Below are 16,625 nucleotides of genomic sequence, written 5' to 3'. Positions count from 1 at the left end.
ATCACAGACTTTGAGCCTTTGAAATAGCATCAGAAAGAAACTTATCTACCAGGATTGACTTCTAACTAGTATACATTTTACAGAAAATCTGCACGCATTTTGATTAGCTTGCATTGTAAAGTCTCAGGAAGAAAATTGCTAGTTTCCTTGAAAAACATATGGTGCTCTTGAGGAAATTTTTCCAGGTATCATGAAATTTGGTATAATTAAAAAGAACACTTTGCATTTTTTATGAAAATTGTCAATGGCCTCGCGTCCTTTCCCTCATCACTATTCACAGTAATGATTCTGCCTTATTCCTAGAAATGATGTTATTTGTGTTCTGATCCCAGCACTCACATATAGATGCTGTGGATGATTTGGCTTCTGAATACTAAGGACCCATCTTCAGGCACCATTAGCTCAGGAATGTTGGGAGGGATTTAAGCTCTTATGTGCAGGCTGCTCTCATTAGTGACTGAGATGATTTGTACCACCCACTCAGAGGCAAAGGAGTCCCTGAGTTGACGTCATATACCGGCTGTCAACGCAGAGAAACCATTCAGAAAAGGGGGAGACGTGGATTCTCATTTTTCTAAGCTCAGGGACTGTAAAGGACATAATAAACTACTTAGGGTATTTCCTGTGAACATTTCAAAGCAGCACATTAATATATTATAAAAGATAACTAAAGATAAATGTCAACAGCCTAAATTAAGTCATTTGGCTATAACTGAAAAGTGAAATCATTGGGCATTTATGAATACAGCTAACCCTACCACAGAGAGAGAAAGGATTTGACCACTCAGGGTAGTTTATGCAGAAAGAGTGGTACATATACCATTTCAAAGTAAATTCAGGCTAAAATCTGGTGCATAAAATTAATATGCACCGTACTTTTATTCTTGTGTTTAAAATATCTCTAAGAAATCTAACATCCTCAATGTTTTCCCACCACTTTGACTATCTGTGAGTCCTTTTTTCTGAATTATATATGAACTGTGAATAGAACAATTTTAAAATAACCTAGCAATTTACTGGATTAAAATTATTCCATGGAAAATCTTTTGGGCTCCAATCTTAAACTCCTCACATTAGCCGAGCTAAAATGTAGTCCTATAGTTGTATGGCTGGCCTTGGTGCTTAAAATCAAGTCTACAAAAACAAAATGACTAACACAGAATTCTTGGCCAAAATTGAGGAGGAAATTTGCCTCTGGTCCTCTTCAGAATGGGATGCCTCATAAGCAAAAGATTTCAAGCAGAATTACAAGATTATGGGCACAAAGTCATGTTGGTGCCCATGAATGAACAATCAAACATCTTGGGATCCTCATTCAAAACTTAAATTACCCAACCTGTTGTCATACGCATGTTGGAAATAAAGCCGACTCTGATCCATAAAAAAAAAAAAGAGAGAGATATCTGATCACTGAAATTCAAGCAGAATTAAAAGACCATAGCCACCAAATCATGTCTTATCCATGCATGAACAACCAGCACAATCTACTGCCAATGCATATTGGGAAAGAACCCTACTCTGACCTATGAGAAAAACAAATCCATTGCTATACACAAATTGGATACATATAATGTTGCCTTTTATATAAAAACTTCAGCAAGAACTGAACTTAAGTAAATACATCTCTGCTCCACCTGTTGAATACCATTTTGATACTCTAATGCACAGATAGTTTTTGCTCTGTGGATCCTCTGCTGAGGTTCAAGGTAGTCTGCATTTTATGGTCAGTTTTCATAGTCTTGGACCTGTTTCAATTCCAATTTAAGAGAATACTTGAAATACTGTCTCTCCTAGTAGCATGCAAACACTCCAGGAATTTGATGCTTTCCAGAATAATCTGTGCTTGTTATGTAAGTACAATCAAAGACACTTTTTCAGAACAGAACAAAAGAGATTAGATTCGCTTTAGTTCAAACTGTCTAAAGAGAGTTCTCAGTTGTGGACTTGTTAATGGCTTTAGTACAAATAATGGAAATAGAATCATGCATTTTTATTAGTCACCCAAGAAGCCTTCGGTTTCGGGTTCTTCTGCAGAGCTCAATCACTGTGGCTTTTCTTTTAAAACTTGGAAAATGTCTTGCCTGATTAGGAAGTTAGTCATTTCACATTTTGACATCTAAAACAATGCGAAGCTAAAAAACCTCACGTGTTACATTTATAAGTAACAGGATACATCACTTTAAAGATGAAAAGCTCAAGGATTTGTGGCGCCTTTCTTTGTTCCCATTAATCCAATTTTACTTTTTTCAGTGTCAGATATTTTGTAAATATCGGCATTTGAATTCAAACAACAAATGCTGATTATTAGTTCCCTAACTTGGTATAAAAACATTATTAGAGTAGCAGGTTTTGTGTTCTGAGAGTTAACTTTCCTTCTGTTTGATGTTTTCTTTATCAATCAGTATTGTTCCAGCTCAAACACTGTCTTTGTCATTCAGTTTTAAAACTTAAAACAGTTTTAAACATCAAGTGTTTTGAAAAGGAGTGATAAATAGAATTTGGGAAATGTCTTTACAGTCCTCATTTTTCTGGAGACTTGTTTATTCCTTCTTGTTTTAGCAGTTGCCTCAGCCGTGGTCACAGACATCCCCCGAGGCTTTACTTTTCCATTTATTTTGTCCATTTAAGGTTAACGTATTAGGAGTTTTGCTCCTGAGACATTAAAATAAATACATCTGATGGAGTTTTCTCAAGGCTCCTGCACTGACCACTGCCTTCTTCCCTGACTTCATTGGCATCCCTTCAATCCAGGCGGTATTAAGGCTACCAAGTAGGCTACATTAGGTATTAATACTTAGCTATGTACCACATTTATTTTTGTATTCTGTAAAAGAAAATAGAAATATGCCTCTTTATTTATACCAGCTGAAAAATAAAAGATAAAACTCATCATAATAAAGTTACCTTCATTCACTATTTAATGTCAATTGGCCTGTGAAATTTTACCGTAAAATTCAGTGTAACATTGTGGTAATTCTCTCAGTCCTAGATGTGGCAACTGTACACATTACTCCTGCCCTGCTTCTCCTACACTGCTGCAGTGTCCTTCCAGGGTGGATGGGCAAGAATGTAACACTATACACAATCAGGTGATACCAAAACACTACATAATGAGGATGTCATCTGTTTTGTTTTCAGTTTATAGCTCTAAAATATAAATTGGGATGAACATCAGTACTGTGATTTTATCCATTCTATATGCTCATTGTTTTAGTATTTATTGAGTACCGGGTATTAGTAATTCAATCTAGGTGTAAAAAAGATAAAATCCTTCTCTTCTTGGTTCATATATACATCTCATATCATTTATGTGTATTTTTTTCCATGCTATTTTATTTCCCCATTTCTCCCCCTACCCTGGGGTAGAAGGTATCATTATAATTAGCTGGTGTTCACATTTAAAAATTTTTGTAGGTTTAAATAACTTTTTTCCAGTTTATTGAGATATAATTGACATACAGCACTTGTATAAGTTTAAGGTAAACAGCATAATGATTTGACTTACATACATCGTGAAATGATGACCAAAATAAGTTAGTGAACATCCATCATCTCATAGAGATACAAAATTAAAGAAACAGAAAATAATATATTTTTCAATGTGATGATAAATCTTAGGATTTTCTCTCAACAGCTTTCATATATAACATAAAGCAGTGTTAATTATATTTATCATGTTGTACATTACATCCCTAGTACTTATTTATCTTGTAACTGGAAGTTTGTACTTTTTGACTTCCTTCATCCAGTTCCCCCTCCCCCTACTCCCTGCCTCTGGCAACCACAAATCTGATCTCTTTTTTTATCAGTCTGTTTGTTCATTTGTTTGTTTTTGAGGTATAGGTGACCTACAACACTATGTCAGTTTCTGTTACACAACATAGTGATTCGATATTTCTATACATTTCTAAATGATCATGACATTAAGTCTAGTTACTATCTGTCACCATACAAAGATATTACATAATTATTAACTATATTCCCCACACTGTACATTTCATACCTGTGACATCTTTACTTTGCAGCTTGGAAGTCTGTACCTCTGAATCTTCCTCACCTATTTCTCTCTTCCCCCAACCCCCCCTCCCCTTTGACAACCACCTGTTTGTTCTCTGTATCTGTGATTGTTTCTGTTTTGTTATGTTTGCTCATTTGTTTTGGTTTTTTAAATTATTAAAAAAAATTTTTTTTTGGCCATGTTGCACAGCTTGTGGGATCTTAGTTCCCTGACCAGAGACTGAACCCACGCCCTTGGCAGTGAAAGTGCAGAGTCCTAACCATGGACCGCCAGGGAATTCCCTGTTTTGTTTTTTAGATTCCACATATAAGTGAAATCATACAGTATTTGTGTCTCTCTGCCTGACTTACTTCACTTATACCCTCTAGTTCCACCCACATTGTCACAAATGGCAAGATTTCATTCTTTTTTATGGCTGAGTAATATTGCATTGTACATATATACCACATCTTCTTTATCTATTAATGTATGGATGGGTGCTTGGTTGGCTTCCATATCTTAGCTATTGTAAATAATGCTGCAACGAACGTAGGAGTGTGTATATCTTTACTAATTAGTGCTTTTGTTTTCTTTGGATAAATACCCTGGAGTGGAATTGCTGGATCTTACGGTAGTTCTATTTTTAATTTTCTGAGGAATCTCCATACTCTTTTCCATAGCGGCTGCAACAATTTACATTCTCACCAATACTGCAGGAGGGTATACTCTTTTCTCCACATCCTTGCCAACACTCGTTATTTGTTGTCTTTTTGATAATAATTATTCTGACAGGTGTGAGGTGATATCTCACTGTGGTTTTGATTTGCATTTGCCTGATGATTAGTGATGTTGTGCATCTTTTCACGTGCCTGTTGGCCATCTGCATGTCTTCTTTGGAAAAATGCCTATTCAAATCCTCTGCCCGTTCTTAATTGGGTTGTTTGCTTTTTTTTGATGTTAAGTTGTATGAATTCTTTGTATATTTTGGATATTAACCCCTTATCAGATAAATTGTTTGCAAATATCTTCTCCCATTTGGTAGGCGGTCTTTATGTTTTGTTGATAGTTTCCTTTGCTGTGCAAAAGCTTTTAGTTTGATGTAGTCCCATTTGTTTATTTTTGCTTTTGTTTCCCTTGCCTGAGGAGACATATCCAAAAAAAATATTATGAAGGCCAGTGTCAAAGAGCATACTGCCTCTATTTTCTTCTAGAAGTTTTATGGTTTCAGGTCTTACATTTAAGTCTTTAATCCATTTTGAATTTATTGTTGTGCATGGTGTGAGCAAGTAGTCCAGTTTGATTCTTTTGATGTAGCTGTCCAGTCTTCCCAATTGAATACTTTAATTTTATTATTAGAATTTCACATTAGTACTAAATAGAACCAGGCTTTCTATAAGAGGTGAACTTCGATGGCCATGTTGAAAGAAAATGATGAATGATGGCTAGAGTAGAACATATGAGGACCGGAGAAATGGTCAGAAAAGAGGACAGGGCCAGAACCCCGACAGGCAAACACAAGAAAGCCAGGAAGCTCATTTGGTGCTCTTTTTAGAGAATGAAGAAAAACTTATTTACTGAAGGTCTTTCTTGACAGGTCATGACAGATGATTTCATTTCAACCCTATCCCTACTCATCCATGAGGTATAGATAAAAATTGTTTTAACTATCGGATGTTAGAGTGCTAATGCACATGGAAACTGAATGTGTGGTGCAGGGGAAGTTCACGTTCATTAACAACAGGCCCTACTCAGGAGCCAAGGCAAAGTGGCCAGGGTTAAACATCTTTCAGAGAGCTCTTCCTCTTAAAAGAACTGCTTCTTGAAGAGCCTATCCTTTCTCTTTGTTTGTAGGGTATGGATAAATAAGAAACTCTAAAAGTGGGCTAAGAGAATACGCCAGGGAAAGAACTAAGTCATCTCACACGTCAAGAAATAATACAAGTATTAAAAAATGTTTTTCTACAACAAGCACCATTTTCCCAACCATTTCTAATGAATTAATCTCAGTTGTTATACAGCAAACACTTCAATGGGAAAAACCACCATATCTGATACTGAAACAGAAGTGGGTTTTGTAGTAATCATTTATTTCTTGCATCTTTGTAAAAATATATGAATCTTATCTTCTTTGACTATTTGCTCAACATACATATTAAATACATTAAACACTCCCTGGTAGTAAATTAACTCTATAACAAATTGAATATAATAAATTGAATAATGTAAGGTAATGATTTCAAAGTACCAGAGTGCTTATTAAAATTCTGGAAGAGGACGCTTAACAACCAGTGATCCTTTCTGGCTTAGAGAACAAAAACTGTTATTATAAATATTTATGAAAGCAATTTAATTTTTAACAATGAAAACCCCATTTTCATCCATTAATGGTCACCATTAAACAAAACCATAAGTTTATGCTTAGGATAATAAGACCAATAATAAATGAAGTTTAACTTGAATAGAATTATAAATTCTGGCCACCTTATTTTTTTTTAATTTTTAAAAATTAATTAATTTATTTATTTTTGCGGTATGTGGGCCTCTCACCGCTGCGGCCCCTCCCGCTGTGGAGCACAGGCTCCGGACATGCAGGCTCAGCGGCCATGGCTCACAGGCCCAGCCGCTCCGCGGCAGGTGGGATCTTCCCGGACCGGGGCACGAACCCGCGTCCCCCTGCATCAGCAGGCGGACTCTCAACCACTGCGCCACCAGGGAAGCCCTGGCCACCTTATTAAACTCTAATTTAAATAAGACTAATGATCATGTGATATTAACTCACAGGTACACCAAAACAGAACAAAAACAAAAACACTCTTTCATGATATTTTGTTCCCCATGCTAGTGAACAAATTAATACATCATTTTTTTTCTACAGGAAAACTGAAGACTTTAATAACAAACCCTCCAAGGTCAAAATGAACACAGGTATGCTGCCTCTGTTAGTTCTAAACTCTTCAGCCTTGCTCTCTAAATATCATCTTGGCCCTAAATCATTAGTTTAGCCCTCTGCTGATCCTAAATGTGATACTGAGTTTCTTAGATAGTCTAAATTCATTACTTGATTTCTTTGTTTTTGTGTTTTAATCTTATAGCTATCAAAAGTAGACTTTTCCATTTTGCTGTATATTCTTACTCCCTTTCTCTGTAATCACATCATGACATTAACTCCTGTATACCCTAGCAAGAGGTAGCATGCCATTCAATGCATACATTTGAAATCTCTCACTTAAAATAGGTTAAATTCAAAGGCAAGTTGCTCTAGTAGAAAATATTTAAAATCCCCCGTTCTGTAAACATTTTATGTTGACAGCGACCGTAGATAGAGTGCCAAAGCTTCACAGGAAATCAGCTTAATTAATCCACATACACAATACACCTAAAGTCTTAAGCATTATATTTTTTGATATGGGAACAGTATCTCCAAATAGCTTAATAACAGGGATGCTCTGAACTCTTGTGCTGTACACAGATTAACTGTAAAAATGTTTGTGATACTTGCTTGATACATATGATTTTTTTTCCATAATATAAGCATTTTAGCTTATATTTTCACCTTCCTCTACCCCTGAAATTTTTATATTCAGGGTTGAATAATTCTGGAAAACAACTGTCTCACTGAAATTTTGTAATTTGTATTTTAAAAATAGCTCTTCCTATCCACAAGTGATCACTGGAAAGTTCTTTTAGTGCCGTCACTCCACAGCAAAGGAGAAAGGATAGTGGAAGACATTTTTCTCATGTCAAGCTGGTTGCCTTTTTGCTGTCTCTTGTTATCAAAATGCCTCAAGGGAGGATTAACAACCACTGGTGAAAACCAATATCTAATCCCTAGATCAAGTGTAGAGACATGCACTATTGAACGTGATTCTGCGGCTGCCCCTTAGGAGAAACCTGCCATACCGACCTCAGATAATTCGAGGTCGGCTGGCCCCTGAGGATGCGGTCAGCCCGTAGGTGTGTAGAGCACCTGGCAAGATGAGGATATTGGAAACAGTTGAAATATACAAGGAAGGCTTAGAAATCAAGAGAAATTATAACCCTGGAAATGAACCAAGAAAAGTCATTTGGACAACTGGAGATGACAGAATTATACATGGGAAATGAAAGGAAAAATATTATTAGGGAAAAGTGATTGAAGAAAGCAAATAGAATAGAGAGCCCACAGCTGAGCTATGGTAAGTCATACTGTGAAACTGCAAAATCACTCCAGCAGGACGTGCACAGGAGAAAGTTATATTTACTTATTGTTCTACAGCATTTTCCTGCAGACCTAAGTTGAACATAACTTCCCAATATCCTTCATTTTGTGGAGTCTGATTTTCCTATTTATTATAACCCTATTATGACAGAGGTATAATATGTGATTATACTAAATATGCCATATTCATTACAATGCATTTAGTAATTAACCTTCCCATTTATAGAATTCAGTCCATAATAACAAAGTAGGCAAATAGAAATTTGTAAATTTGTTTAGTTCTCTAGGGTACTTGAGCCAAGTTACTGTTACAGCAGCATGAATATAACCCTCTAAACATCCTCTCATTAAAAGGAATAAGCTGGGCTTTATATGGAATGCTAATTTGCATAGATATTTTGATTATATGACTGAATTTATACATCTATGTATGCATATAAAAGATGATATTCAAACACATGCATACATAATTAATTAGAAGTGACTGGAACCCTTTGTTTAAAATGTTAAAATACTATAATGTTGCTATAAAAAAATACCAATTTTGAAAATATATATAAATAATACTGTAGGAAGTTGAAAAAAGCATTGTCACTGTATCTCAAAATGAAGTAGAAATTAGTTCCTAAGTATCCAATAAATAAAATGGGTCTTCATTATTTAAATACGTATCAGTCATTAAAGGGATATATTACTATTTCAATGTTCAGTCACTAATGTTTAAAAAAAAGATTCTTTTAAAGCAGCTCTTTGTTTTTAGTCAAATACATAATAAACGAGCCAAGGGAATTGTGATACATTTTTCATACTAAAGTATCTAAATAATGTATAAAAATATACAAAACAGCATGTTTTGTATATTTGTACTCTTGGAATTTTCGATCCACTATTTTCTAAGGAAAATCTTAGCTATGGAGGAAAGAGAATAAGACATCAAATGATTCACTGTATGTGGTTTACTCCTGTGAGTGTTTTCCAGCAGTAGAAACAGCTACTGAGAGTCTTGCCGCTGCCTGGAAGAGTGTGCAGGTCATTAATGAGTGTGAAGGTAACGGTAGCATTAGGATTCTTTGGGATGACCTAAGTATGTAAGACAGCACCCTCATTTTGTGATCTTAAAGGTATCTTCAATAACTAGCAGAAAGTATCGACACAATAAGTAGAAACAGAATATAATAGATTTCTCTGTTCCAGCAATTTCACAAATGCCTCAACTTTTCAAATTAAGCTCTTTATTAACCTGTTAATAAAGACAAATTCTCCCGTCATTTTATCTAGTTCTTAGAGTTACCTAGAATACAAAAATTATTTAACCCAGAGGTTCCCACACTTTCTTGGTTTACGGTGCCAAGATAGTTCAGTAATTTTCCACCACACTCTCAAGCCAAAAGAAGTACCTAACAGTTGTATTTATTAAGTAGTTAGGTGCAAACAACTTAGTAAGTACTCATGTTCTATCAACTCGGAAGCAATCTGAAAAAATAATATACTTCAACTGAAAAGTAATCATTTTATCTCATTCTTTATAACCACAGTTACTTGTTATTGGGATGCCTGTGCGTATTGGATGCTACAAAACTTCTCAGACTTGGAATTAGATTGTACGTCACCACTCCCAGTTACTGGTCCAGGTTACTTTCACAGGGCACTTGCTTTCCATCACAGCAATCACCAAAAACCCAGCTTTACAAAGATGTGACATCATTTACAGGAAGATAACACGACCTCTCATGTTGAAACTGGGAACTACCTCAGGACAGTGGTGTATGCAGTCTGTCTGATAGATATCGCTGTGTTTTCCTCAAAAATGTGAACTGTGTCCCCAAACCCTTGTGAATCCACTGAGGTGGGTGCTCAACACAGAGTTTTGGAAACCAAAGGTTTAACCAGTGACCTTGGGTCTCCTCATTCTGAAATTTTCCCTTTGCATCTCTGCTTGTTTTCAGATGTTCAAAATTAAAAGAACTAGAAAATTTAATCTCTTAGAGAGCTTTCCATTTACACTTTCAACACCCTGGACTACTTAACCTTCAACACCCTGGACTACTTAACCCTTTTAGACATTGATAGCTGCTATATACTGCATATTCAATTATATTACCTGCATTTTATCAGAAACACTCATCCCTCGTAGCTATTTTCAGTTTGCAGAGATTGCTAAAATCCTATCGGTGCCTCTCCTGAAGATACATTTTGTTGTATGTTTCTACCATTTATGTCTTTCTGTATTTGGTCTTTGATTTACTTTTGTATGTTGTTTCAAGTCACTTTTCTGTTTTAATTATTATCTGTATTACAAAATTGTTATTTTAAGCATATATCAATATTTAAGAAATTATATTTTGACATGAGAATCATTCTATCAATTTTAAGGTCTGCTGACCTTACTACCTGTGATTTTACCAACAATTAGTCCAAATCATACTTTCAAGCACTCTTAAATTCTCTCACATCCAATAAACAAAGTGGATACACTCCTTAAGAAATAAAGAAAAATAATATATAAGACTAGCATGCAGCAGTATATATTAATTATGTTTAATATTGGTGGTTAAAGAATTCATCTTCTTGTTACAACTTTCAAAGAGAATTAAATTTAAGTTCTTTTGGTTGCAGGGGAATGAGCAAAACTATTTATTGCACATTCCAAATAAAAAGGAATGTGGGAATGGAATTGGAATCTGTTCGTAAATAGAACATTAACCTTCCAATTTTAGAAGTCTTGTTATGCTAAACTTCTCAAATCATATTAAAATAGCTGATGAATTTTCACTTATTTTGCTTCATGTTGTGATTTGCATAAGTGAAAATATATAGATCATATACATATGTTTCAACAGTATAAAAACTAATTTTTAAAAACATGGTCATTTCAGTACTGTATATATCAACATTGTTTTTTATTTCAATTAGGCAAATTATTCCCGTAACTAATAATAACCATGGGAAGACACAGTATTGCCATAACACCATTTGTTTTTCTTTATGAATCTTATGTATCAAATATATTATACCTATAACAGCTAACAACTTTTACTTCAAGAGGTTCTTCAAGCTGTTTGCAGGAATCATAATAGCTAGAATACAGTAAAACCTATATGATGGATACAAAAGTATGTTATACCATAGCTCTTAATCCTGAAATACAGGTTATTCATAACTCTAAAAGCTAGTTACACTGCTTGTAAATTTAATAGTTGAATTTAAATGGTGTAAACAAAGTTGAATTCTATAGCTGTGTGTTATTTAAAGAAAACCCATAAAATGTTAAGTATAAAATCTGATTTTTTATTAAATCATTGGCATCTATTTCTAAGACAGACCCCTGGCTTTTTCTTCTGTTTTGTTTTGTTTTAGATTGGGGTGGGTGTAAATTCTGCAGATGTATTCCATGGTTACTAGTTCTGACCATCTTTCTCATGGATGTCTGCCACATTTCACTGAAAATGCATGATACTGCATGTGCTTTATCCTTTGCTGTGGCCTCTGCTATATCATTTTTTTGCTTCCAGATAGCGGTGGGTGTGCTCGCAAACGTGCTGCCATGTCTGTTACATTAACATCTGTGAAGAGAGTTCAAAGTTCTCCAAACCTATTGGCTGCAGGTATAATACCACTAACTCACAGAATGTCATACTTGAATGCCTTTCTCTGACCTTTCTTTCTTTCCAGAATTATCCTGTTTGGATGATGAAAGTGGCTGTAAATACCTTTCTAATGCCCCACAAGTTCTTATTTTTCTTGTCTCAAGAATAGCTCCTATCCCTTATGACTGTTTTGCTCTAAAAATAAAGAAGCCAAAGGAAACTGATATCTTGTAGAAAACATTTTAAAAATCTAATTAAAAACAACAGTCACTTGCCAAAAATGTGTTAAGTAAATGCAAGTGTTAATAACTATTGAAGTTTTTGCATCGCATGAACTAAAGGAACATAATATTTAATTAAGATAACTCACAGGTGCTTTTGTTGTTTTTTACCTAAAAATTGTTGGGGGCTGGGGACACAGAGGGTCAGGAAGTGGGATTTGCAGGAAACTTAATCTTTATTAATTTGCTTCTATACCAAAGGTTGCAAATATAATGATAGAATATTAGTTTTGAAAGAGACTTTAAACCTTCCTTTAATCCAATAAGCAGAGAACCTTCTAATATATATTTTTAAACATCTTGGTCCAATTAAGACTAACATGCACCCACAAGTATAAATATACTCTAGAAAGTAACTGGGGGTGTGATATTTCAGCATTCACTAAAGTGAGTCTCTTTATAATAAATAATCTCTCATGACTTCCACCCTGGCCTCTCTAGACCCTGAAATACACCCATATGTTTTGGTGACTGGTTAGTTGATTGTTGGTTGGTTAGTTGAGGGTTCCTTGTTGTTGTTTTTTTTATATAATATTCATGGCTTTTGGAGCAGAAGTGGGAAAGGGATGAAGAGTGTTTAAATAATTCTAATTCTCACGGTGCATATTAGTATCTTTTACACACATACATTTAGTCGTTAATTAAATAGTCAGGATGTCCTTAGCTTTAAAGCCACTTGATCCTAAACTACCCAGCTTCGTTGAGGGAAAAAAACAAACTTCCATGTGGAGAATCCCACTCCTGCCCACCACCTCCAATCCATAAATAGATTTCAATGTCTAAGTTTAAATACGAAGCCAGGTGGTTCCATAATATATTACATTTTTTAAAGCAATGTAAATTGCATTGCAATGTATGTAGTATGATCTCATTTTGGTTTGAAAAAAATTCTCTTTATATATGTATTTGTACATGTTTGTTCATGTGTATGTGAGCATGAAAAATGTTAGAAAAACTACAAATGTGTTTACATTGGACACCTGAGGGAAATGAGAATGAAGAGAAATAAGAAAGTAAATAAAATGAAGTCCAGGGACATCAGGTAGTTGGAATGTGTATACCATGAATATCACTGACAGTTCAGCCAAGTAAAATTCTAGCCCAAGCTACTCAGATGTGGACCATTAAGGCACATGCTAGGGAACATGGCAATGCTTCAAAAATGCCATACTGTTGTTATTTATAAAAGTAACCACAGAAAGAATACTATTAGGTTGAGCTAGAGACTGCCATTTTGGAGAGTCAAAGCTAGAAGATTAGTAATTTCATATCACTCAACTTAATATAATATATTTAATGCTTCAGAGTCAAAATATTAGAAAATGTTAAATACTTTGGGAATATAAAATAATCTTCAGTAATAAAAGTTAGTAGTCGCTCTGGACCATTTTAAATTTCGTATCACTCCCATTATATCAAATAGGAGTAAGAGTTCTAGAGAATGAGGTCCCCTCAATTTTGGATTTAATTGTTACATTAAAAATAGATCTCTTCTGTATTAATTAGACATGTAAGGTATGAGCCCCTTTTCAAAGAAGTTTTAATTACATTTTGAAGAAAGAAATCAGCTTCTTTGTATGCCCACTCACATTATACGGTAGCCTTCATAATAAGAACTTATTTGACAGTCTTTTTGTGAATCAAAGGAAGATTAATAAATATTTACTGCTTTAAATATTGTTAAAATAGAACAGCCTTTAAGTAGAGGCTGTTAGACTACCTCCACAAAAGAGTCTAACCTTCCCAATCTCTCCTCCCAGATGAGAGAGTCAACATGAGCTGCTAGTCATCAACTATTTGTCCAGTAAATCAGCCTGTCTTTCTCTTTTGCTTTTACAAGAAGTAGAGTCCCAATGGACAATTCATGTATTGGAATCATAAAGTTGGAAAGGACCTCTAAGGACGTCAAGTCCAATGCCCGACACCAAGCCAGGAAGGCCTTGACAACTTCTCTGACAGGTGTTCCCTACCTTTTGCCAGGACGCAGGGAGTGCTCATTGTAAGAGTGAAGAGCAGTTATAGTCCTTAGTTCTCAAAGACTCTTGATTTTCACATGCAGAGCAGCCAGGGAACAATAAATCTGTCCCATTTCCTCATTCTTAAATTTTCAAAGAAGCAATGACTTCCCACTAAAGAATACTAGAAATTAAGGGCTCTGATCCCTAGAATTCTAGTTCTGTGTTTTTCACAAGTGAATGGTCATGAATAATGTTCATGATATTGATCAAAACCATTTTCTCCATGCATTTGCCAAGTCATTTATCAACCCTTAAAAAAAAACTTTATTCTCTTTACTTGACATGGATCTAGGATCTTAATCATTAATGTAAGCTTCATTAAAATATGGTTTTGTCCTGAAGTTTTGATCCATGGCCATTTTTATCCTTTCTCCCTTCTCATAATTCTACACACTTGTGTCTACAGTGTAAAGCAGGGCTTTTCCATAGAGCTCACCATTAATATCTCATATTTCCTGTAGCATAGGTACAGTTTCATTTGGAGATACTTGGGCCTGGTAAGGGGAAAGGGATAGACCCTAGTTGAGCCTAGGGTGACTATCCTCTGATTCTTGCACCTAATGTTTATCCCACTGAAGGTTCCATAACCTCCAATATGGTGGCCAGTAAGAAGAAACAAAACTGGCCCTCTACAAACTGTCAATTACAGGAAGTTTATTTCAAGTGTCCTTCAAGTCTGCTCAATATACCCTCCTCTTCCTCACCAAGTCTACACCTCTCACACCTCCAAGCATTTGGCTTCTATCACATCTATCCCCAGCACGTACCCTTGTTTATAAGCTCAGTTTTATCAAACCAAGAGTAAAATTAACTCCCTATTCTCAAGCAAATAATTACACTATAAGTAATAATAATAATTATTAATGCTGTTTCTCTTTTCATTGCCACATCCCCGAATCCCAAAACTTGTTCCTTGTCCACAAACAGTATGTGGCACCCAGGTGGTTATTAAATCACTCTCCTTGGGTGCCCCAAAGCAGACCTCTGATCACTCTGTATTGCTACACTGTGTTTGCTTTCTTTATAGAGCGTCCTCAGCATCATTTAAGTGCTTGAGAATTTCAATCATTTCTGCTTCCATCAAATCCTAGAAGTAAAGTCTAATAAATATTTCATGTATAACTTTTCAAAGTTATTTTTACTTCATGGTACCCATTTTATAACTCTGATTTTGAGTTCACTGGAGATAAGTCCATACTAAATTAGCAACTATCATAAAGAATGAAGATTTATTAGTCTCCTCTAACTCACCTAAGCTGGAGTCATTCTAATGCACTCTGTACCAATTCACACTTATTTTTCTTCTTTTGATTTGGAAAGAATCTATTATAAATATTTTATCTAAAAATCAAAGTCTTGTATTTCTCAACTAATGTTTATCATTCCAAATTTATGTATTTAGATTTCAAAATAACTATTCCTTAAGCATTAGAAAGAGAACAGAGAGTCCTTTTTACACGCAACTTTCATGTTCTATTAGGCATTGAAATAACAGCAATTAATAATGGTTTCAGGGAACATGCAGAAGGAATCTAGGACCTGGACAGAAGGTTAGGCTGAATGACCCCTAAGATCCTTTCCAAAATTAAGGCTTTATGATTCTAGGTGAAGTTGGCCATGTGTTATAATAGAGCCAAGCAACATAAATTGATTACCTAAAATTGTTCATACGTTATAGGAGATACTTTGAATGTATAATTCCAATAAAACTGAGAGTAAACATGTCATTGAGCCACTTCCCAACTGCATTATCAAAAGCAATTTATTAGTACTGAAATGCTTCCTGCAAGACAATGGAATGTCTTGTAACAGCTCTTTCAGAATTGAATATAAAATGACTCAAATGGCAATAAAAAGAAAATTCAAAGTCTAGAGAATAATTTGAAAATATCACATAATATGGTAGGGTATTTACACTTTCTTAAGGTAAAAAACCCCGCAAACTACAAAAACTCAATGGCATTGAAAGCTAAGGATCTGGTGGTTTGATTCACTGCTGGGAGAAGCATTCATTGTTTACAAACCATTTGACCCTTTAATTTGATATTTAGAAATTCATCCAGCTTAAGCAATAATAAGATAAAATTGAATGGCTGCAATATTACTGAGGGAAAAATCAGTGTTTGATCTATGTGTTAATTATATATTATAGATATTTAATGAATTACATTCTAATTGGAGTAAAAATAAATGCACAAACTTCCATTAGTTTATTTGACGTACCCAGAGTTTTAGAACTGAGATAACGTTTGCCAAAAAATACATGTAGCTCTTGGCCAGATGATCTTTACGCGACTGTTCGTTTCTTTTACCGGAGTATTCATTTCAACGTTTCTTTTTCTTTTAGGGCGTGATTCTCAGTCACCGGACTCAGGTACAAAAAAAAACTGTTCTGAATAACCACTACATTTGTTGTGAGTTTTTTTAAAAACATATTTATAGCCACATTGTTAATCCTACCGTAAACTTAAACTGCATATACATTTATGTATATTAAACTTTTAAGAAAGAAAGAAGAAAACTTCCATTTTGGAAATAAAAAAT

The 16,625-nt window shown here is 34.8% G+C and overlaps 1 protein-coding gene across 4 annotated transcripts in view; it reads left to right on the top strand.

Annotated features, from left to right (window-relative positions):
* Positions 1–16,625, top strand: part of SORBS2 (sorbin and SH3 domain containing 2) — a 172,464-nt gene that overhangs the window by 70,480 nt on the left and 85,359 nt on the right. For 3 of the 4 annotated variants that reach the window (XM_073798705.1, XM_073798710.1, XM_073798712.1), the window contains 3 exons: positions 6,873–6,922; positions 11,708–11,800; positions 16,429–16,455. In XM_073798705.1, coding sequence (XP_073654806.1) covers positions 6,913–6,922; positions 11,708–11,800; positions 16,429–16,455 — 130 coding nt within the window. In that variant the 5' untranslated portion in view covers positions 6,873–6,912. The remainder of the gene's footprint in view (positions 1–6,872; positions 6,923–11,707; positions 11,801–16,428; positions 16,456–16,625) is intronic. The other variant, XM_073798711.1, reaches the window with a different exon arrangement.

Source organism: Tursiops truncatus, chromosome 21, assembly GCF_011762595.2.
Source record: "Tursiops truncatus isolate mTurTru1 chromosome 21, mTurTru1.mat.Y, whole genome shotgun sequence".
NCBI lineage: Eukaryota > Metazoa > Chordata > Mammalia > Artiodactyla > Delphinidae > Tursiops > Tursiops truncatus.
This window is presented reverse-complemented; position numbering and strand designations above follow the sequence as displayed.